Source organism: Phacochoerus africanus, chromosome 9 (assembly GCF_016906955.1).
Source record: "Phacochoerus africanus isolate WHEZ1 chromosome 9, ROS_Pafr_v1, whole genome shotgun sequence".
In the NCBI taxonomy this organism is placed as follows: Eukaryota; Metazoa; Chordata; class Mammalia; order Artiodactyla; family Suidae; genus Phacochoerus; species Phacochoerus africanus.
Window position 1 is genome coordinate 112,981,724 of NC_062552.1, and position 23,090 is coordinate 113,004,813.

At 38.0% G+C, this 23,090-nt stretch overlaps 1 protein-coding gene across 1 annotated transcript in view; it reads left to right on the forward strand.

The window, feature by feature from the left end:
• The window catches only part of SPATA7 (spermatogenesis associated 7), a 54,116-nt gene that overhangs the window by 30,312 nt on the left and 714 nt on the right, over positions 1 to 23,090 (forward strand). The window contains exons 6-11 of the mRNA XM_047796054.1: positions 7,663 to 8,138; positions 12,838 to 12,904; positions 14,861 to 14,919; positions 17,167 to 17,220; positions 18,753 to 18,830; positions 22,895 to 22,952. Coding sequence (XP_047652010.1) covers positions 7,663 to 8,138; positions 12,838 to 12,904; positions 14,861 to 14,919; positions 17,167 to 17,220; positions 18,753 to 18,830; positions 22,895 to 22,952 — 792 coding nt within the window. The remainder of the gene's footprint in view (positions 1 to 7,662; positions 8,139 to 12,837; positions 12,905 to 14,860; positions 14,920 to 17,166; positions 17,221 to 18,752; positions 18,831 to 22,894; positions 22,953 to 23,090) is intronic.

Here is a 23,090-nt window from a genome sequence, read left to right on the forward strand (position 1 = left end):
CATAGTCTCTGTCACAATTATTGTGCCATTGGAAAGCAGCCATAGACAATACACAAATGAATGGATGTATCTTCGTTCCAGTAAAACTTTATTAACAAAAAGGACCATGGGCCAGATTTGACTGTAAACTCTAGTTTGCTGACCCTGCTATAGGATTTTTGTGATACCTTTTATCATCTCATCAAGGAAGTTCTCTTCTATTCCCAGTTTGCTAAAAGGATTTTTTTCCTTTCTCATGAATGCATGTTAATTTTGTCACTTTTTCTGCATTTTTTGAAATGATGATACAATTTTTCTCTTTTATCTGTACAAATGTAGTGAATTACAATTGTTTCTAATGTTCAATTTTTGCATCCCTAGTATAAACACAGCTTTGTCATGATGTAATATTAGTACATTGTAATATTAGTACATTTTTTTAGTACATTGCCAGATACAGTTGCTAATATTTTGTTTAGGATTTTAGCATGTATGTCTATTATCGATAGTGACCTGTCATATTCCCTTTTTTCTACTGTCAGATTTTGTTAGCCTCATAATATAAAAGTGGACCCTATTACTTCTTTTTCTGTCTAAGTAGTTTACGTAAGGTTGGAATTATTCCTTGAATTTGATGGAACTCAACATTAAAATTGTCTGGGCCTAGAGTTTTCTTTGTGAGAAGACTTTTGATTGATTCAGTTTTTGAAATCATTATAGAACTATTTTCATAAGTTGTATGTATGTAGAAAGCTGTCCATTTCATCTAAGTTTTCAAATTCTTGACATAGACTTCCTCATAATATAATCTCTCTTGAATATGTATTATTTCCTCTTTTTATCCCAATGTTTATTTGTGCCTTCTTTCTTTTATTATTATCAATAGAGATTGGTCAGTTTTATTGATCTTTTTAAGGGCACATTTTTTTACTCCATTGATCCTCTCTTTTGTATTTTGTTTTCTAGTTCAGTAATGTTCATAGTTATCTTTATTTTCCTCTTTTAGCTTTGAGTTTATGTTTCAGTACTTTTTTCTACTTCCGCTTAGCTTATTTTAGGCCTCACTTCTTTCATTGTATAAGCATCTTTTTTTTTTTCTTTTTTTGTAATTTCTTGGGTCACTCCTGCGGCATATGGAGGTTACCAGGCTAGAGATCGAATCGGAGCTGTAGCCTCCGGCCTATGCCAGAGCCACAGCAATGTGGGAGCCAAGCCGCGTCTGCAACCCACACCACAGCTACGGCAACACTGGATCCTTAATCCACTGAGCAAAGCCAGGGATCGAACCCACAACCTCATGGTTCCTAGTCGGATTTGTTAACCACTGCGCCATGACAGGAACTCCTGTATAAGCATTTTTAAGGCTACATATTTTCCTCCAAGTGCTGCTACAGCTGCATTCGACAAGTTTTGATATGTGGTATTTTTATTATGGTACAATTAAAGTATTTTACACTTTCCAGTATAATTTCTTCTTTGAATCAAGAGTCTTTTAGAAGTGTTCTTAATTTCTATGTCTGTTTTTTTCTTGGTTTTCTTTTTGTTACAGATTTATAGCCTAAGGGTTATTTTGATAAGGAAATATCTGTATGATACCCATTTCTTGAAATTTATGGTCCCATAGGTGGATAATTTTTTAATGCCCTATGTCATTATATGTTTAAAAATAAAATGTATTTTATAGCTATATGCAGCATTTAGTATATAGTATATTCATTAGGTTAAGCTTCATATTTTTCAGATGTTTGAATCTACTAATTTTTTTGTCTGATTAATCATTTATTAAGAGAAATCCTTCACATGATTATGTATTTAGCTATTTCTCCAAAAATTAGTACTACCAATTTTTGTTTTCTATATTTTGAGTCTAAGTTATTACATACATACATAGAAATGATATATTTTCTTGGTGAATCAAACCTGTTATCTTTGAACTTCTTTGTCTGAATGCTTTTTGGTTTTTTTGTTTTTTTGTTTTTTGTTTTTTGTTTTTTGTCTTTTTGCCTTTTTCTAGGGCCACTCCTTCGGCATATGGAGGTTCCCAGGCTAGGGGTCGAATCAGACCTGTAGCCTCCAGCCTACACCATAGCAACAGCAACTCAGGATCTAAGCCATGTCTGCGACCTACACCACAGATCACAGCAATGCTACATCCTTAACCCACTGAGCAAGGCCAAGGGTCAAACCCTCAACCTCATGGTTCCTAGTCAGATTTGCCAACCACTGAGCCACGACGGGAACTCCGCTTTTTGTGTGAAAGCGTTTTCTCGTCATGATATGGTTAAACCAGTTTTGATTTCATTAGTATTTCTTTGGTATATATTTTTTTCCCATTTTTTTAATGCTGATATTTTAGATGAATTCTGAAATTTTAGGTGGTTCTGATTATTCACTCTGGTATCTTTGTTCTTTAAAGTGGAGCATTTAGTATGTTTTTATTTCTGCTTTCTTGTACTTTCTGTTTGGCCCACAGTAGTAGGCAGAATTCTTAGCCCCACAAGGATCCCTGCACTTAAACAACCCCCTCCTCTAGAGTGAATGCTGCATCTATAGCTTGCTTCTAACCCATAGGATGCAGCAATAGTGATGGGATGTCACATCCATAAATATGTTACATGGCAAAGTAAAGGAAATTTCCCCCATAGTTTGAGAGAAAGGGAAAATAGATGTGGAAGTATTTCTGCAGTGACAACTGTTCCCCGCCCCGAGCCACACCAAGGAAACAGGGAAAGGGAAATGTTCTTCCCTGAGAGCTTAGGGTGGGGTTCTTAGCGGGAAGGCCCACAAGAGGGTACGAACTCCCCAAGTCTCAGAGGCTTCATACTCTCATGCTAGTTCACACTTAGGCTCTAGCAATTAGCTAAAAGCTTCTAGTATCATCTTCTTAACCGTTTATATGGCATTCAGTGGCATCTGTCCCAAATAAGCAAATGCTCAGGTCCTATTTCTCCCTGCAGGTACCTGTCTCACTCTAGATTTAGGTTGGTTGGTTGCTTTGTGACCTTAGTTCTCTCATTAGTTCAAGAAAAATCACTAATTTGCAGTTTGTCCAGTTTTGTTGTAATGGGGAGAGCTATGCTCTTTCTGTCTCTCTTCATCTCTCAGCTGAAACTGAAGTCTTTTTGTATGAGCGATGATCTCTTTTTTAAAACTTTTTAATTTTGAAAATTTTAGCATTGGAATTCCCATTGCGGCACAGCAGGTTAAAGGATCAGGCGTTGTCTCAGCAGCAGCATGGGTTTGATCCCAAGCCCAGTACATAGGTTAGCTATCTGGTGTTGCCACAGCTCTGTGGCATAGGTCGCAGCTATGGCTCGATTCCATCCCTGGCCCAGGAATTTCCATATGCTGCAAGTGTGGCCAAAAGAAAAAGAAAAGAAAATTTTAGCGTCTATAACAATAGTATAGTATAGAGTATGTTCTTGTCCCCCAGGTATGACAATGATCAGTTAGTGGCCAGACTTATTTCATGTGTATCTCCTCACTCACTAACCCCATCCCAGATTATTTTGATGCAAATACCAGATATATAATTTTATCTATAAATATTTCTGTATGTATCTAAAAGTTTACAATATCATATATCTTAAAATTAATCATCAAATATCCAGTATTCAGATTTCCCCATTGTCTTTTTTTTTTTAGTTTTTTCAAATTTGAATCTAAATAATTTAAACCAATTGATAAATTTCTTTTAATATATAATTTCTCCTTCCCCCTCCTTTTTATCCCTCTACAGTTTACGTATTGGAAAAAAATGAGTCATTTGTCTCAACTTAAAGTTTTTGTGGATGATCTAGGTAATGCAGATTTAAGCTGCAGGCTTGTGTGGAGGGAGTATATGATTTCAGATTCTCAAAGGCCAGTGTGCCAGTGTTCAAGATGGGCAGGTTTCTTTGCAAGTCACCTAGTTAGGTTGTAGCCATTGAGAGGATCCCGGATTCATAAGCATGGTGTCCTAGACTGTCTAGTTTAGTCCCTGAGCTTTGTTTTCTGTCTCCTAGCAACTGGGAGATGGAAACTCTTGCCTATTGATAGAAGCCATTTTCACTGCTCTTTCCATTGTTCACGAAGGTGTGACATATCAGCAGACAAGGGAAAGACCAAGGGCACTTGTGATTAATAATGAGCCCAGATCCCTTTTGTTTGAAAAGTTTGAGGGAGCTGTACTTCCCAGTTTTTAGTTGGGAAGTTATGTCATCATATTAACACTTTATAAAGACAGCCCTGGCAGCAAGGAAGGACAGACTAATTACATGACATTTGCGTATGGCAAAGAAAATGATTAAGACATCTATGAAATAGCAGGAGCACAAGGAATATATATTTATGAGACATTTTGAAAGTAGAATCCCCAGGAGTTCCTGTTGTGGTGCAACAGAAACGAATCCAGCAAGTATCCATAAGGATGTGGGTTCTATCTCTGGCCTCGCTCAGTGGGTCAGGGTTCTGGTGTTGCCATGAGCTGTGGTCTAGGTTCCAGATGTGGCTTGGATCCCTGCATTGCTGTGGCTGTGGCGTAGGACGGCAGTTGTAGCTCTGATTTGACCGCCAGCCTGGGAACTTCTATATGCCACAAGTGTGGACCTCAAAAGAAAAAAAAAAAAGTAGAATTCCCAGGACTTGGTGACTGATTCAGGATATTAAGAGGAAGAGTCAGGAGTTATAGAGGTTCCCAAGTTTCTGGCTTGGGCAACTGGGAGGATGGTGATCATTCACTGAAATATTGATAACAGGACAAAGTAAAGTTTTTCTTTGGGAGTAGATGATGTAATGTGTGAGTTTCCTCGTTTGGACCTGCTTGATTGGCAGTGCATTTGGAACATCTAATATATTCTGTGGAGAGTTGCATATAAGCATCTGTGTCAGAAAAGAGCATCTGGGATGAAAACAGATTTGGGAATCATCAGCAAAGCTGTAAATATTTCTAAGAGTCCACAAGACTGTTATATAGATAAAAGGACCAGAAATAGAGCTACTTCCTTTAGAATAAACTTACTATACACTGTACCATACTTTGCCATCTGAGAATCTGTTCATCAGTATTTGACTTACATGTATTTTCATTTTTAGTGATTATACTTTTAACTGAAAGTTTAAAATATTTTTCTATTATTTAGCATTTGGAATATAAATATTTGTATTTTGAGATAAGAATGGGATTTGTTGAAAATATCTTATTAATTCTGTAAATGTAAGATGATTTCCATTCATTTTTCCTTTAGTCACTGTAACCCTGTAACTTTTTGTCTCTATAGTTCATTTATGTTTTTAAATAGGTATATTTTTATTCCATTAAGAATTCACAGTAATTTGCAGTTTTCTTACATTTTTTATAATACTTGATAAATGTTCAGGTACATTCAAATTAGAATTATTTGGGGCATAGTATTTTAAAAATTAGATGGGTTTTTTGATTAACAGAATAGTTTTGTTTTATTTTTGTCTTTTTTGTCTTTTTAGGGCCATACCCACAGTATGTAGAGGTTCCCAGGCTAGGGATCGAATCGGAGCTGTAGCCGCCGGCCTACACCAGAACCACAGCAATGCGGGATCTGAGCCGAGTTTGTGACGTATACCACAGCTCACGGCATCGCCAGATCCTTTAACCCACTGAGCAAGGGCAGGAATCGAACCTCCAACCTCATGGTTCCTAGTCAGATTTGTTAACCATTGTGCCACAATGGGAACTCCTGGTATTTCATTTTTTATTAAATAAACATTACCGATAAGAATTTTCTCATAGGCAGTCTAATGCCTTATGCATTTCTGCCTGCTCTGATCTGTTTCTACTGATCCCAAGTGTAAATAATTCCTGTGATTGTTATTTAATAGCCCTAAATGATTTTTCAGAGCATAAATTAGAAATTGCTTTCCAGGGAGCCAAACACCTCTGGTCTATACGGTGCAGTGTGAGTCTAGTTTGGAAACGCTTTTTAAAACTAATATTTTCTAAAAAAACTAACATATTAGAGTCATTGACTAAACTGTACCCTAATAATGCTAAGATACTTAGTTGCTTTGAGTAATTTTACCTTATATTTGGGATAGGATTAGAAAGCACTAGGAGGAGTCCCCATCGTGGCTCAGCAGTTAACGAAACTAACTAGTATCCATGAGGATGCCGGTTCAGTCCCTGGCCTCGCTAGTGGGTTAAGGATCCAGCATTGCCAGAAGCTGTGTAGGTCACAGATACGGCTCGGATCCTGGGTTGCTGTGGCTGTGGTGTAGGACGGCATTGTACCTCTGATTCGACCCCTAGCCTGAGAACCTCGATATGCCACAGGTGTGGCCCTAAAAAGACAAAAGCCAAAAAAAAAAGGGCACTTGGAAAGGAAATAGGTTGCTTGACTTATTTTAAGCAATAGTCACACTATCCTATTATCTGCAATTTCCTTACTGAGATAAATCATTACCTAAGTTAGCTGACTTGTTCACTACCAGGAAAGGAATTAACATCAGTTTAAAATTCCTGATTGGTAGAAAAATCTAAAAATGTAGAATTTTCAAATGAGTTTGTAACATAGGTAATATGACATAATGGGAAGAGCACAGGTTTGCCTGGGTTGAAACCTGTGAGACTTTGCACCTCAGTTTCTGCATCTATAAAATGGAGGTAATAATTGTACTACCACCCAGAAGTTGATGTGATGATTACATGAGTCGTACATGTAAAATTAGAACAATATCTGGCACGTGGTACACACTCTATACTGGTTAGTAACAGTGGTAGAAGGTATTATTCCTCTTCTATTCTCCTCAATGGCAGCAACAGTACCTTGTGCACGGAAAGCGCTCGGCTCCTTTCTGATTCAGCTTGTTTATCTTCCTCTTGTTTGCCTCCCCATGAGCTTGTAGGACAGATATAACTGACTAAATCCTAGCCTTTTTCTTTAACTTCTGTGTAACTTCACCTCTACCAATTAGTAAAGTGCCTCAGAGTTCTGTAAAAAGTACAAGAGTGTCCGCAAAGTCTTGGATCACAGACGAGGTTTCTCGGGCGTCTAGTCTGTAAAAAAATAAAATATTACCTCTACTCTTAAACCTTATAGAGAGATACCTGTAGAAATAGTTCTTCCAAATCCAATAGTGCAGGCCAAAATGCCTTCCCTTTCAAAGCTTTCCCCACTCATGAGAAGCTGAGAAAGAAACATATGTGAACTTTTTATGGAATAAATCTTTCTTAATTATGTTTAAAATATCAGCTCCTTAAATCAGAGCTCCATACATTGTGAGGAGAAGTTCCTTTTCATTTCCTCAAAGCCTTTAAGTCGCAGAGGAACTGCAGGCACTGAAGATGGCCAGCGTGACAAAACAGAAGAGGCAGATGCCACCACCATCAGTGGTTGAGAAGGAGATGAGTGCTCACGACTGGTCTAGAAACTCAGGAAAAACTTGAGATCTACCTCAGTACACAAGTTCAAGACCACAAATATGGGTATATGTTCCTAATCATCTTTTTAGTCTCCCAAAGAAAAATGATTGCTACTGGGTATATTTAAAATTATATTTTTATATATTAATAATTCAAAAGCTTCAATATAACTTCATATACAAATTTCCAGGAACATATAGGTTAATTTTGTAGAGTCTTGAGGCAACCATTTTAATGTATAATCTGGAGATCCCCAATTACATGAATTTGTAAATGTAATTGATCACTGTCAAACCAAATGTTCTTAGCCTTCAGGAGAACCACAAGATGAAGATGATGTGTTAATTGAAGAAGTGAATGGATTTCCGTCCTTTACAAGGTCACCGGTAACATCTTCAGAGAGACTACACCCAGGTCTACCTAAATCTGAGAAAGTCCTCACAAACGGTACTGAGAACAACTCCAGTTCCCCACTGTCTAGCATGGACTACGCTGCCTCTGGGCCCAGGAAGTCATACTCTGGAACCTCCTGCAGCAGAGGGCCCAGGGGTGCATTCCCAAATTCCCACCGGTTTCAGTTAGTTATTTCAAAAGCACCCAGTGGGGACCTTTTGGATAAACATTCTGAACTCTTTTCTAACAGACATTTGCCGTTTACCCCACGCACTTTAAAATCAGAAGCAAAATCTTTTCTATCACAGTATCGATATTATACACCTGCCAAAAGAAAAAAGGATTTTACAAATCAGCGGATAGAAGCTGAAACCCAAACTGATTTAAGCAGGTATGACATAACAGCCAATAGCAAATCTGTCAGGATATAGTGGAAATTAAACCATATTCCTTATTTTATATCATGTACCTTATGTGCCAGACTTAAGGTCTGGTAGTGCCCTGTTGTTTGGAATGAGATCAGTGTGACTTTACCTTTTGCATGAATCACTAGAACTATCAGAGGAATTGTTGAAAAATAAATAGCTATTAAACCTGTCGGGCGTTCCCATCGTCGCTTGGTGGTTAATGAACCCAACTAGTATCCATGAGGATGCGAGTTCAATCCCTGGCCTTGCTCAGTGGGTTAGGGATCCGGTGTTGCCATGAGCTGTGCTATGGGCTGCAGACACAGCTCAGATCCTGCATTGCTCTGACTGTGGTGTAGGCCAGCAGCTGTAGCTCCGATTCAACTCCAAGCCTGGGAACCTCCTTATGCCTCGGGTGCAGCCCTAAAAATACATACATACATACATACACACACACACACCTTATCAATCCCCTTCTAAACATGAATGTTGCATATTTTAGTTTATTATTTCAAACATAGTACTAGAACTTCAATATGTTTTTTAAAATAAACTTTCAGAGGATCCTTTAAATGTCATCAGTGTTTGTGTAATTGCATCTATTGATTTATGTTAGAAATGGCAAAACAGAACTTTGTCTAGATACTCATGTTGCAACAGAAGAAAGGGTGGGGGAAAAATGTAATTGTAATGTATACATGTAAGGATAACCTGACCCCCTTGCTGTACAGTGGGAAAATAAAAAATAAAATTATAAAAAAAAAAAAGAAAGAAATGGCAAAACAATGGGCTGTATAGGAGAAAAAAGCAAGTGTTAGTCTAACTATCCCTGTGCTCCCTTCCCTGCAACAACTCCCCAGGTACAATGTAGATAATTGGGATAATTTCTAGAAATTAAGTATAATTTGCCTCAATAATATTTTCATATACAGTGATGCCTGGCACATAATAAATATTCATTAAATATTGCCAAATGATTGAAGAAACGAATCTTATAAAGTATTGAGTTTAACAGATTTGTGATTGCTTTTCCTAGTGTTACATAAATGAATATTTACCTGGTGTTAGATTTTAAATTATTTTAAAAAGTAAAAAACAATTTATGAATAGTATTTTCTCTGTGTAAAATTAAGAGGTATAGTAAGATCAGTCTGTATACATTTAAAAAATTAAAGAATTGAATCCAGTGGTAAAATTTTTCAAGTGAGGAAGAAATGAGGAAATCAAATGTACTTTTATGATTATATTTTGACATTTTTTTTCTATATATAATGATTTTTATTTTTTTCCATTATAGCTGGTTTACAGTGTTCTGTCAGTTTTCTACTGTACAGCATGGTGACCCAGTTATACATACATATATACATTCTTTTTTCTCACATTATTATGCTCCATCATAAGTGACTAGATATAGTTCCCAGTGCTACACAGCAGGATCTCATTGCTAATCCATTCCAAAGGCTATAGTCTGCATCTGTTTACCTCAAGCTCCCATTCCATCCCACTCCCTCCCACTCCCCCTTGGCAACCACAGTCTATTCTCCAAGTCCATGATTTTCTTTTCTGTGGAAAGAAAAGGTTCATTTGTGCCATATATTAGATTCCAGATATAAGTGATATCACATGGTATTTGTCTCTTTCTGACTTACTTTACTCAGTATGGGAGTCTCTAGTTCCATCCATGTTGCTGCAAATGGCATTATTTTGTTCTTTTTTATGGCTGAGTAGTATTCCATTGTGTATATGTACCACATCTTCCTAATCCAATCGTCTGTCGGTGGACATTTGGGTTGTTTCTGTCTCCTGGGTATTGTGAATAGTGCTGCAATGAACATACGGGTGCATGTGTCTTTTTCAAGGAACGTTTGGTCTGGATATATGCCCAAGAGTGGGATTGCTGGATCATATGATAGTTCTATGTATAGATTTCTAAGGTACCTCCATACTGTTTTCCATAGTGGTTATACCAACTTACATTCCCACCAACAGTGCAGGAGGGTTCCCTTTTCTCCACTCCCCCTCTAGCATTTGTTATTTGTGGGCTTATTAATGATGGCCATTCTGACTGGTGTGAGGTGGTATCTTGTGGTAGTTTTGATTTGCATTTCTCTAATAATCAGTGATGTTGAGTATTTTTTTCATGTGCTCTTTGGCCATCTATATATCTTCTTTGGAGAAATGTCTATTCAGGTCTTTTGCCCCTTTTTCCATTGGGTTGTCGGCTTCTTTGTTGTTGAGTTGTATAAGTTGTTTGTATATTTTAGAGATTAAGGCCTTGTCAGTTGCATCATTTGAAACTGTTTTCTCCCATTCTGTAAGTTGTCTTTTTGGTTTCTTTTTATGGTTTCCTTTGCTGTGCAAAAGCTTGTCAGTTTGATTAGGTCCCATTGGTTTATTTATTTATTTGTTTATTTTATTACTCAATAAATTTATTACATTTGTAGTTGTACAATGATTATCACAATCTAATTTTATAGGATTTCCATCCCACAACCCCAGCGTATCCCCCCACCCCCCGAACCATCTCCTTTGGAAACCATAAGTTTTTCAGTCTGTGAGTCAGTATCTGTTCTGCAAAGAAGTTCATTCTGTCCTTTTTTCAGATTCCACATGTCAGTCAAAGCTTTTTTTTTTTTTTTTTTTGTCTTTTTGCCATTTCTTGGACCGCTCCCGCAGCATGTGGAGGTTCCCAAGCTAGGGGTTGAATCGGAGCCATAGCAGCTGGCCTACGCCACAGCCACAGCCACACGGTATCCGAGCCGAATCTGCAACCTACACCACAGCTTACAGTAACGCCAGATCCTTAAACCACTGAGCAAGGGCAGGAATCGAACCCGCAACTTCATGATTCCTAGTCGGATTCGTTAACTACTGTGCCACGACGGGAACGCCCAGTGAAAGCATTTGATGTTGGTATCTCATTGTATGGCTGACTTCACTTAGCATAATTTCTAGGTCCATCCATGTTGCAAAAAATGCCGGTATTCCGTTCCTTTTAATGGCTGATTAATACTCCATTGTGTGTGTGTGTGTGTGTGTGTGTGTGTGTGTACACACCACATCTTCTTGATCCACTCCTCTGTCGATGGACATTTAGGTTGTTTCCATGTCTTGGCTATTGTGAATAATGCTGCAATGAACACTGAAGTACATATATCTTTGCGAGTCATGGTTTTCTCTGGATAGATGCCCAGGAGTGGGACTGCTGGATCAAATAGTAGTTCTATTTTTAGTTTTCTGAGGCATCTCCACACTGTTTTCCACAGTGGTTGCACCAATTTACAATCCCGCCAACAGTGTAATAGGGTTCCTTTTTCTCCACACCCTCTCTAGCACTTACTGTTTGTAGACTTTTGGATGATGGCCATTCTGGCTGGTGTAGGGTGGTACCTCATGGTGGTTTTGATTTGCATTTCTCTAATCGTGAGGGATGCTGAACATCTTTTCATGTGTTTTTTCACCATCTGTATGTCTTCTTGGGAGAACTGTCTCTAGATCTTCTGCCCATTTTTTGATGGGGTTGTTTGTTTTTTTGGTATTGAGTGGTAGGAGGTGTTTATAAATTTTGGAGGTTAATGCCTTGTCAGTTGATTCATTTGCAAAGATTTTCTCCCATTCTGTGGGTTGTCTTTTTGTTTTGTTTAGGGTTTCCTTTGCTGTGCAGAAACTTTTAAGTTTAATTAGGTCCCATTTGTTTATTTTTGTTTTTACTGTCATTACTCTAAGAGGTGGTGCCACTCTGAGAAGATGTTGCTGTCATTTATGTCAGAGAGTGTTTGGCCTATGTTTTCCTCTAGGAGTTTGATAGTGTCTGGTCCTATATCTAGGTCTTTAATCCATTTGGAGTTTATTTTTGTGTATGGTGTTAGGGAGTGTTCTGATTTCATTCTTTTCCATGTGGCTGTCCAGTTTTCCTGGCACCATTTATTGAACAAGCTGTCTTTTCTCCCATTGGTTTATTTTTGCTTTTATTTCTCTTGCTTTGTGAGACTGACCTGAGAAAACATTTGTAAGGTTGATGTCAGAGAATGTTTTGCCTATGTTTTCATCCAGGGGTTTGATGGTATCTTGTCTTATATTTAAGTCTTTAAGCCATTTTTTTTAGTTTATTTCTGTGCATGGTGTGAGAGTGTGTTCTAGTTTCATTGATTTGCGTGCAGCTTATTTATGACAGTTTTTGAAAGTACTAGTTCTCATTTTCTTAGTCCCATTCTGTCCAACTGAAATCTAGCTACCATTCAAAAAAAAGGGAAAGAGTTCCCGTTGTGGCTCAGCATTTAAGGAACCCAACTAGGATCCATGAGGTTGCGGGTTCAATCCCTGGTCTCACTCAGTGGGTTATGGATCTGGCATTGCCGTGAGATGTAGTATAGGTCGCAGACGCAGCTCGGATCCCAAGTTGCTGTGGTGTAGGCTGGCAGCTGTAGCTCTGATTGGACTCCTAGCCTGGGAACCTCCATATGCCATGGGTGCAGCCCTAAAAAAAAAAAGAAAGAAAGAGAAGCTTATGTAATCCAAATCATATCTGCTTCCTGAGAAGAGCTGAGAATTATATCAAAATTACACATTTTATAGGAATGGATGCATTTCATCTCTCGTTTTTTATTTTCTAGGTAGTAAAGCTCATTATCACAGTGTTTACATTTTGAAGGTTTAACAATCATTTCTTTTAAAATATTACAGCTTTAAATCTGATTTTGAAACCGATGAGATTAAGAACTTCACAGATTCAGAAATGAATATAAAGCAGGTAATAAAAATGACATCTCTGTGTGTTCCACATTAGAATTACAGTTGCTTTAATTTAATAGAATATGTGTAACTATTTAGATTGTGAAAAATAATCTCTTGATGTCTTGCATGTGATATAGCCGATATACAGAAGTATTGCCTATTTACAAATGGTTATAGCTCTTTGTGAGTGACTAGCTGCATCCTGCCCAATCTGGGAAGTCATTTTGTTGTTAGCATCTTTTCTAGATGGCTGTTTGACTAGTTGGATAGGTGGGTGCATGGATAAAATAACTTAAATGTTCTTTTCAAAGATGCAGACTTAGATCACTAAAGGAGCTAGAAGAGTTGTGCAGAAGTTATTTTAGTTTCTATGCCTGTATTTTTTTTAAAGAATTGCCATTGATTATATTATTAGAAATTATACATTTTATAAGAATAGATGGATATAAGTCTTCTGTGCTTGCTTTTACACTTTACTAGACCATAAAGATCTTTTTCAGTGTTCGTATTTTGAATGTTTGGCAATCATTTCTTTTAAAACATTACAGTTTTGAAGTTCCCACTGTGGCATGGTAGGTTGAGAATCCAACTGCAGCAGCTCAGGCTTCTGTGGAGGCACAAGGTCGATCCTCAGCCTGGCACAGTGGGTTAAAGGATCCTGTGTTGTGCTGCATCTGCAGCTTGGATTCAAACCCTGGCCCAAGAAGTTCAATATGCCACAGATGCAGCCATAAAAGAAAATATTATAGTTTCAGGTCTGACTTAGAGATAACCTGATTATTTTTATTTGGGGAGTATTAATCATACACTTGCATCCTAATTTAAATTTATTGTTTGTGAAAAAGGTTTGTCTATTAAAATGTCAAACAGAATCAAAGATAGAAGAATAAAACATAAGCACACTCAGCTTCCCTCTTCCCTTCTGAAAATGAGTAGAGGTTTCCATCTCAGCCATTAATAGCTGTTTGACATAAAGTTCTGCTATTTAAGGCCCAAGGACAAATCAGTTCCTCTGAGAGCTCAGTTTCCACATCTGGAAAAACTGTACTTAATGTGCAAGATCATTGGAAAGAAAAAATGTTGTCAAAGTCAAGTACCTAAATCAACCCAAGCTTAATAAATGATAGCTATGACTAACTTGAGATTTAGGAAGGGGGTTAGTTCTGTGGATAACTAAATAAGCTAAAGCAGACGTCTGTTTTTGTGACATTGTGCTCCAAATGTTCAATTAGAAACATGTAGGAAGACTTTGATATGTGCACATATTCCCAAATCAGTACCACCAGCAGTCTGCTTGAGGGAGATAGTAAGAGCATTAGCTGCAGTAAGTAGGCTAGCATTTTAACAGCACTTTTAAAGTTGTAAAGCACTGCACCTAAATTAGCATTATAAAGATTAAATCCAATAATGCAAGTAAATGCTTGGCTCAGCATGTGGCCCCTAGAAAGGGTTCTGTAATACTAAGCTGCTTTTATTTTTGTTTGTTAATATTATTGTTCATACAGTTTTGGAGTTCCCAGAGCTACTACTACTTCTACATATTTGAAAGGTTGGCATTTGAAACAGCTGAGCTATTGGAGTTACTAAATAATAGGATATTTTCTCTCAAGTTTACTTAAAACTTGCAAATATGCATCATTTTCTCTTACTTGTAATTAATGTCACTTAAATATTATTCATTAAAATATAAGAAATTATTTTATGTTGCTTTAAATAAATTTAAGAAAAAGGTCTTGATGGTATGAAAAATGTGCTCTAAAGCATCCTTTGTCGTAATACACATCAGCATTTTTATCTACGGAGTATCTCTACTGTCTCTCAACTATTTTTGGAAGTTACTGTTTTGCCTTATTTCTGCTTTCGTGATATGTTTTTGAAAGAAAAATACAGATGTATTCTTCTCATTGCATCCCAGGCATCTAGTTGTATGACATATGATACCAAAGAAACAGTAATCCCTTTACCTTTACAGGGGCGCGAACTGCCCTGGGACGAGACTAAAGATGGCGCTCTTCAGTGTTCCTCAGCAAGGTAGCTGGTTCTGTTTCTCTGTGCAGCGACATACAGACTTTGCAGCAGAAGTACTATTTTAACCACATGTGCTCTAATCTGTTGCGGTGTTAGACAGTTCGGTAGCCTCCTTAGTTTTACCAAGGGAAATTGTGTAAAGTAAGAAGTCAGTGAAAGTTTATGAATTCATTTTGCTAATTCATTAATAAAGGGAAAAGGGATGCTGGCCTATATTAAATACCATCACTCTTCACATGAGGAAGGATTTTCCCCAAGAGAAATCCTCCAGCAGTGACGCTCACTGGTTTACATGGCCTAGATGGTACTGAAGAACCTTATTACCACGTGAGGATTCAACATGTGTGATTCTGAACATTCATCATGTGCTAGTGCTTTACCTATCCGTGCTTTGTAGAGGAGGCACTATTTTTTTAAATGACTCACCATGTTTAGTAATTGTGGAATACTGTGCCTAAATAAAAATGGTAGGTTAGCAGGTAGTATAAAACCTAAAAAATGTCTTTGATAGCTTCAGCTGTCAGATGCATTTCAATGTTAGAATTTGGATATGTGATGAGGTGGAAGGAAAAAAAGGATTAAAAAGGGCAAGAATGAGGCATCCTATAGCAGATAGGAAGGCAAACACACACAGTCCTGGCAAGCCTTTGGGGGATAGGGGGTGGCTGTTGCTAACTTCTCTCTTGAAATTCATGATACTTTAGTACTTATAACTTAAAATTATTCAGCCAGTTAAGCCGGTGTGCAGTGAATATAAAGAAGGACCTAGAGAAAGAGATCTTTATCTTTCCTAGTAGCTTCTTTTTTTTTTTTTTGTCTTTTCTAGGGCCGCTCCTGCGGCATATGGAGATTCCCAGGCTAGGGGTCTAATCGGAGCTGTAGTCACCGGCCTACGCCAGAGCCACAGCAACGCGGGATCCAAGCCACATCTGCAACCTACACCACAGCGCACGGCAACGCCAGATCCTTCACGCACTGAGCAAGGCCAGGGATCGAACCCGCAACCTCGTGGTTCTTAGATTCATTAACCACTGAGCCATGACGGGAACTCCTTTCCTAGTAGCTTCTATGTAAAAGAAGTAAAATATTATCGTTAAATATACCAGAATAGAAAGCTTGGAGTTTACTAATGATATAACTGAATAGTAACAAAAATTTATAATAACCAGTTTAAAATTTCTTTCCATATGGAAATATGTTTTTTGTTTTGTTTTGTTTTGCTTTTTAGGGCCCCAGTTGTGACATAGACATATGGAAGTTCCCAGGCTAGGGGTCTAATGGGAGCTACAGCTGCCATAGCAGTGTAGCCTACACCACAGCCATAGCAATGCCAGATCCAAGCCATGTCTGCAACCTACACCACAGCTCATGGCAACGCCATATCCTTATCCCACTGAGTGAGGCCAGGGATTGAACCTCATGGTTCCTAGTCAGATTCGTTCCCACTGTGCCACCATGGGAACTCCCTGGAAATATGTTTCCAACATCATTTATGTTTAGCCTTAGTCAAGTTAATAATCATTTATACAAAGTAAGTTTCGTAGTACAGTTTTCTTTTGGGGGGGTGGGGGGGAGCCGTGGCATGCAGGAATTCCTGGACCAGGGATCAAATCCATGATATGGCAGTGACCTGAGCCACAGCAGTGAGAATGCCAGATCCTTAACTGCTAGGCCAGCAGGGAGCTCCTCATAGTACAGTGTTTAAAAGAATTGTCATTTTGTAATTACAAGCCTGGTTTTATTTATTTATTTATTTTTGTCTTTTTGCCTTTTCTAGGCTGCTCCCTTGGCATATGGAGGTTCCCAGGCTAGGGGTCTAATCGGAACTGTAGCCACCATCCTACGCCAGAGCCACAGAAACACCAGATCCGAGCCACGTCTGCGACCCACACCACAGCTCACAGCAACGCCGAATCCTTAACCTGCTGAGCAAGGCCAGGGATCGAACCTGAAACCTCATGGTTCTTAGTTGGATTCGTTAACCTCCCAAGCCTGGTTTTAAAATCGCTCTTTGCTACCTGCTAACATGTGACCTTGGCGAGTTACTTAGACTTTCTGGCCCTTAGTGAGTTGTTTAGTAAGTCAGAAAAATAATATCTACCCAGTATACCTGACAGGGTTATTCTGAAGATTAGATGATGAATGAAGATGCTTTAAAATTCTGAAACATATGATTGCTAACATAATATTCTTGAATGCTTACTGTATGCCAATCAGTTTTGTTCACATATTCCAATTTTCTCTTTCCAGGGCAGTATGTCAATATTCTCTGCATCCTCCTTCAGAGAGAAAGATCTATTCTGAGTAAGATCTTTTTGACCTCTTCATTTTGCTTAGTGGAAGTCAAGAATTAAGAATCACACAAATAAGTCAGGATTGAACACTGATCCTTCTTTATAGCCAGCTTTGCGGTTCGGTCATGTAATACACACTAAATTTGAAAGAATGACCAGAATTTTCTGAAATAATTATTAATCACTTCATTTTTTGTCAGTGGAAGTTTATCCCAAAGTTAATGATACTTGCTGTTTTTTATAATTAGTACTTATAAATTTTTATATAAATAAGACTAATAAAGATGTTTTAGGAGTTCTCGTGGTGGCTCAATGGTTAACGAATCTGACTAGGAACCATGAGGTTCGGGTTCAATCCCTGCCCTTGCTCAGTGGGTTAAGGATCTGGCACTGCCGTGAGCTGTGGTGTAGATTGCAAATGCGGCTCAGATCCCACGTTGCTGTGGCTCTGGCGTAGGCTTGGCAGCTACAGCTACCATTAGACCCCTAGCCTGGGAACCTCCATATGCCGCAGGTGCAGCCCTAGAAAAGGCAAGAAGACAAAAAAAAAAGATGTTTTAGAGAAATGAAGGCTTTGGGTAGCTCAGGATACCTTTCTTAGAGGTTTCTAACCTCACCAGTTTTTTGCAGATATTATACTCTTCTAGGTTTTAATATTGTTTAGCTGTATTTTTTTTTTCAGGAAAAATAATCTCTTTGTATAGAGTTTTATTTATTCTCAAAACTTGGTGCCTCTGAATCAGTTTGAAGGCATAATTTTTATGCAGAATTTTAATCTTCTATTTGATTTGCAAATTCACTTTTCCCTTTATATTTACCTATTCAGCAATTGAGTGGTTACTTGCTGTTGACATTTTCTATCAATTTACTGATTTTTAGCTAATTAGAATCAAACTTATGTTAGTATCCTAATCCTGTAATCGCTACTAAAATATAATTAACTTGTAAGATAGGATAACAAAGAAATATGTCCAAGTAATTAAAAATTATCAATATATTTATATACACAAATGTTTTTCCTTATCTCAAAATCCTTTGGGGAAAAATTAATTTTTCTGCTCAATAAATTTCTCAATGTAAGAGCAAGAGAGGATTTCATGGTTGAGGTTGCTGCTTCTCCAGATGACTTTCCTCTTGCCCTTCCTGCAAGAGCCAGGCAGACAGGCTCACACCTCTGTGGCTGGACGTGGTCAACAGCCAGAGGACATTTAAAATGCTGGTCAGGAACACCTGTCACACTTAGTTGCCCTCTTGCCCCTGGTTGCTTCCTGTTTTGTTTAATCCCTGCTTATTTTGTACTGCCTGATGAATGTTGCAGATGTCTGTGAAGTTTTATTCTAAGGGAATATTTTCTCATCTTTAATATATATCCTTGCATAATTTGAGAAGGTAGGTGCCCATTTATTATATTCCTTTTAATAATATGAGATAGAATTACATTTGTAATAGTATAGCTATTTCTAATTAGGTGCTTATGTTTCCTATAGTTTTCAGAGTAAGTAAGCAGTAATATTTACTCTGTGTACTGTTTTGCTTTCACAGTGAGGAAGAACTGTTGTATCTGAGTTTCATTGAAGATGTCACAGATGAAATTTTGAAACTTGGTTTATTTTCAAACAGGTTAGGGTTTTTTAATTGTATTATGGTGGTCAAACAGTACATTAAATACTCTTGATGTTAATTTTTTAATTATTTTCACATATTAGGAAATGAAAATTATATTGCTTTTGGGGGGATCATGTTCTTATAATTGATAATATAATTGATGATAAAAAATGTTTAATTCATTCTAAGAAGAGTTCATAGTTTGGGGGAGTTACAGAAGAGAATAGAGATTTTATTAATTTAAATACTATTATATTCCGGAATTCCCGTTGTGGCTCAGTGGTATTGAACCTAACTAGTACCCATGAGGATGGGAGTTCAATTCCCTGGCCTCACTCAGTGGGTTAAAGATCTGGTGCTGCTGTGAGCTGTGGTGGAGGTTGCAGACTGCTCAGATCCTAAACTTCTATGGTTGTGGTGTAGGCCGGCAGCTGCAGCTCTGATTTGACCCCTAGCCTTGGAACTTCCATATGCCACATGTGTGGCCTTAAAAAGAAAAATACATACATACATATGTACTAATATATCTCTTAGATACAGAAAACTGATTGATGACTGCCAGAGATGGGGCTGAAGGGTGGGCAGAATGGTTGAAGGGAGTCAGAAGGTACAGAACTTTCAGTTACAACATAAATCATGGGGATATAATGTACAGCATAATGACTACAGTTAATAATACCATATTGCATATTTGAGAGTTGCTAAGAGAATAGGTCTTAAAAGTTCTCATTACTAGAAAAAACATTTCTATAACTGTGTATATAACATGTTAACTAGACTTATTGTGGTGATTGTTTTGCGCTATATACAAATATCAAATCATTGTGTTGTATGCCTGAAGCTAATATAATGTATCAGTTACACATCAACTTCAAAAAAATCTATCACAAAGAAAAAGAAACGGTGTCCGTATTTGAAAGAAAGAAGTAAAGCTCTTTCTTCACAGATGACATTATCATCCACGTAGAAATCCCATACAAAGAAACAAACCAAAAATACTATTATATCTCTTAGTATAAAATAGACTAATAAACTATGTTTTTGCTTCTTCTTTGCAAAGGCCCATCATCTCTTTTTACTATTTGAAACTGTCACAGGACCCCTTTATGTATATACTACAGGCTTTCCTCCTCATGATGTAATAATATGTCAAGTGCCGATATTTCTAATAAATTATTTCTATTTCTAGATAAAGTTTTTTAAATTAAAGCAAGCATTTTCATAATTAGTATAAAAAGCTATACCAAAAAGACCTTAATTTTTTGACAATAATTCTATTTACCTCTTTCATTTTAAAAATGTGGTTAAGAAGTTACCTGTGGCTCAGCAGGTTAAGGACCTGGCATTGTTACTGCCGTGGCTCAGGTCACTGCTGTGGCATGGGTTCAGTTCCTGGCTCAGGAACTTCCACATGCCACAGGGGCAGCCCCCTCCCCCCGCCCCCGCAGATGTGATGAAGAATATTTGTGTAATGGATGTAGAGTTTTAGATTTGCAAGATGAAAAAGTACTGTTGATTCATTGTGAATGACTGAACTGTACCTTTTAAAACTGATACGGGAGTTCCCGTCGTGGCGCAGTGGTTAACGAATCCGACTAGGAACCACGAGGTTGCGGGTTCGGTCCCTGCCCTTGCTCAGTGGGTTAACGATCCGGCGTTGCCGTGAGCTGTGGTGTAGGTTGCAGACGCGGCTCGGATCCCGCGTTGCTGTGGCTCTGGCGTAGGCCGGTGGCTACAGCTCCGATTCAACCCCTAGCCTGGGAACCTGGGAACCTCCATATGCCGCGGGAGCGGCCCAAGAAATAGCAACAACAACAACAACAAAGACAAAAGACAATAAATAAATAAATAAATAAATAAAACTGATACGGTAGATTTTGTTATGTGCTTTTTTACTACCACAACAACAAAAACATTAAGATCTTCACAGTAAATCAAAAAATTAAGCAAAGGTTAGAAGCCAAAACAAAAGCAAAAAAAAGTTGGCATGAAAAATATGTTTATGCTTCAAAAAACTCACATTTTTCTTTTAGTTTATAAGACTGTATGTTGCATCTTTTTGCTTTTTAGGGCTGAATCTGTGGCACATGGACGTTCCCAGGCCAGGGGTCAGATCAGAGCTGCACAGCCACAGATCCTGATGATGCACCAAGTGAGGCCAGAAATCGAACCCACATCCTCATGGACACTAGTCGGTCTTGCTACCACTGAGCCACAACGGGAACTTCCTATTGTGGCACCTTTTTTTTTGGTCTTTTTAGGGCTACACCTGCAGCATATTGGATGTTCCCAGGCTAGGGGCTGAACTGCCAGCCTACATCACAGCCACAACAAAATATGGGATCCGAGCCACATGTGTGACCTACACTACAGCTCGTGGCAACACCAGATCCTTAACCCACTCAGCAAGGCCAGGGATCGAACTGATGTCGTCACAGATGCCAGTTGGGTTCATTACTGCTGAGCCACAATGTTAACTCCAGTTGTGGCATTTTTTAATAGTAGCACAAAAAAATAGAATCAACCTACATGTTGAATAGTAAAGGTTTGGTTGAATAAATTGTAGCATATTTATAACTAAGTTCTGTTCAGAGATTTAAAATGATATAGAGGTAACTTATTGATACATAAAGGTGTTTAAGGGAGTTCCTGTCGTGGCTCAGTGGTTAACAAATCCGACCAGGAACCATGAGGTTTCGGGTTCGATCCATGCCCTTGCTCAGCGGATTAAGGATCTGGCATTGCTGTGAGTTGTGGTATAGGCCAGCAGCTACAGCTCTGATTAGACCCCTAGCCTGGGAACGTCCATATGCTGCCAGGTGCAGCCCTAGAAAAGACAAAAAGACCAAAAAAAATAAGGTGTTTAAAATATATAGTTGGTTAGAAAAAATAATATAGGTATCAAAACTGTGTATTGTTTTAATGACAGTTTTGGTAAAGAAATATAAATATATGCATAGAAAAATATCAAGAATAGTTGTTAAATATAGAACAGATTTCTTAGCTTTTTTAAAAAGTAGAAAATAATTCAGAACAACTAAATCTAAGATTGGTTCATGACTTCATTGATAATGACAGACAGTAACAAGTGAGTTGTTTATCAAGAAATCTATTGAGGAGTTCCCGTCGTGGCACAGTGGTTAACGAATCCAACTAGGAACCATGAGGTTGCGGGTTCAATCCCTGGCCTTGCTCAGTGGGTTAACGATCCGGTGTTGCCATGAGCTGTGGTGTAGGTTGTAGACGTGGCTTGGATCCCGCGTTGCTGTGGCTCTGGTGTAGGCTGGTGGCTACAGCTCCGATTCGACCCCTAGCCTGGGAATCTCCATATGCTGTGGGTGTGGCCCTAGAAAAGGCAAAAAGAGACCAAAAAAAAAAAGCTATTGATACACTCCTGTGATAACACAGTGAAAAAATCTGTCTGGACCCATGCACATCTGGGTTAAAATATTCTCAATGACGTGTGACCTCGTTGGAGAGGAAACCATCATCTTAGAGATGTTGTTTTCTCACCTTTAAAATGTATTTTATATTATCTTTTGTTCTCAATGTTGGTCATGACAATAGGTATAATGATTATTATGTATCCAGCATAAATGTCTAAGTCTTAATAAGTGCTTAATAAGTGATAACTTCAGGTTATTATGTGAATTTACCATCAGTGGGATTTTTTTCCAAGTATAATCTAAGAAGCATTTTAATATAAGAATTTTCTGTAGCGTTTGCTTTTGGGGGTGGTGTGCATGTGAAAGAAAGAGAAAGGGAGGGAAAAAGACTTGATATTTGTATATGTGTGTGAGAGAGGAAAAAAGAGCTTTTTGATGGGGGGGCTTAAAATATTTTACTCACACAAATGTAAGTAGCATGCAATCTTTCAGAAATATTGGCATCTGCTATATATATTAGCTTCCAGATTGGAGGACTTGCCAGAATAGGGAAGGATTAGTGTTTCTTTTTGGAAAGAAAAAGGTAATCTAAATTTTCCAATCTTTCATAGTTTAGTTATTACATGGGGGCTCGGCTATATTTAGTTGATTTTCTGATTTCGAGACATTAACATTTTTATTTATCATTTGTAGGTTTTTAGAACGACTGTTTGAGAGACACATAAAACAAAATAAACATCATTTGGAGGAGGTTTGTCTTTCTTTGAAACTTCATTGGAAAGATTCTTATATGGAAAAAATTTTTCTACCATACTTTCAAACAATTCGCTAAAAGCATGCACCTGCCCTTGCATTTTTTGTGTGTATGGGGTGGGGGGTGCAGACAGTG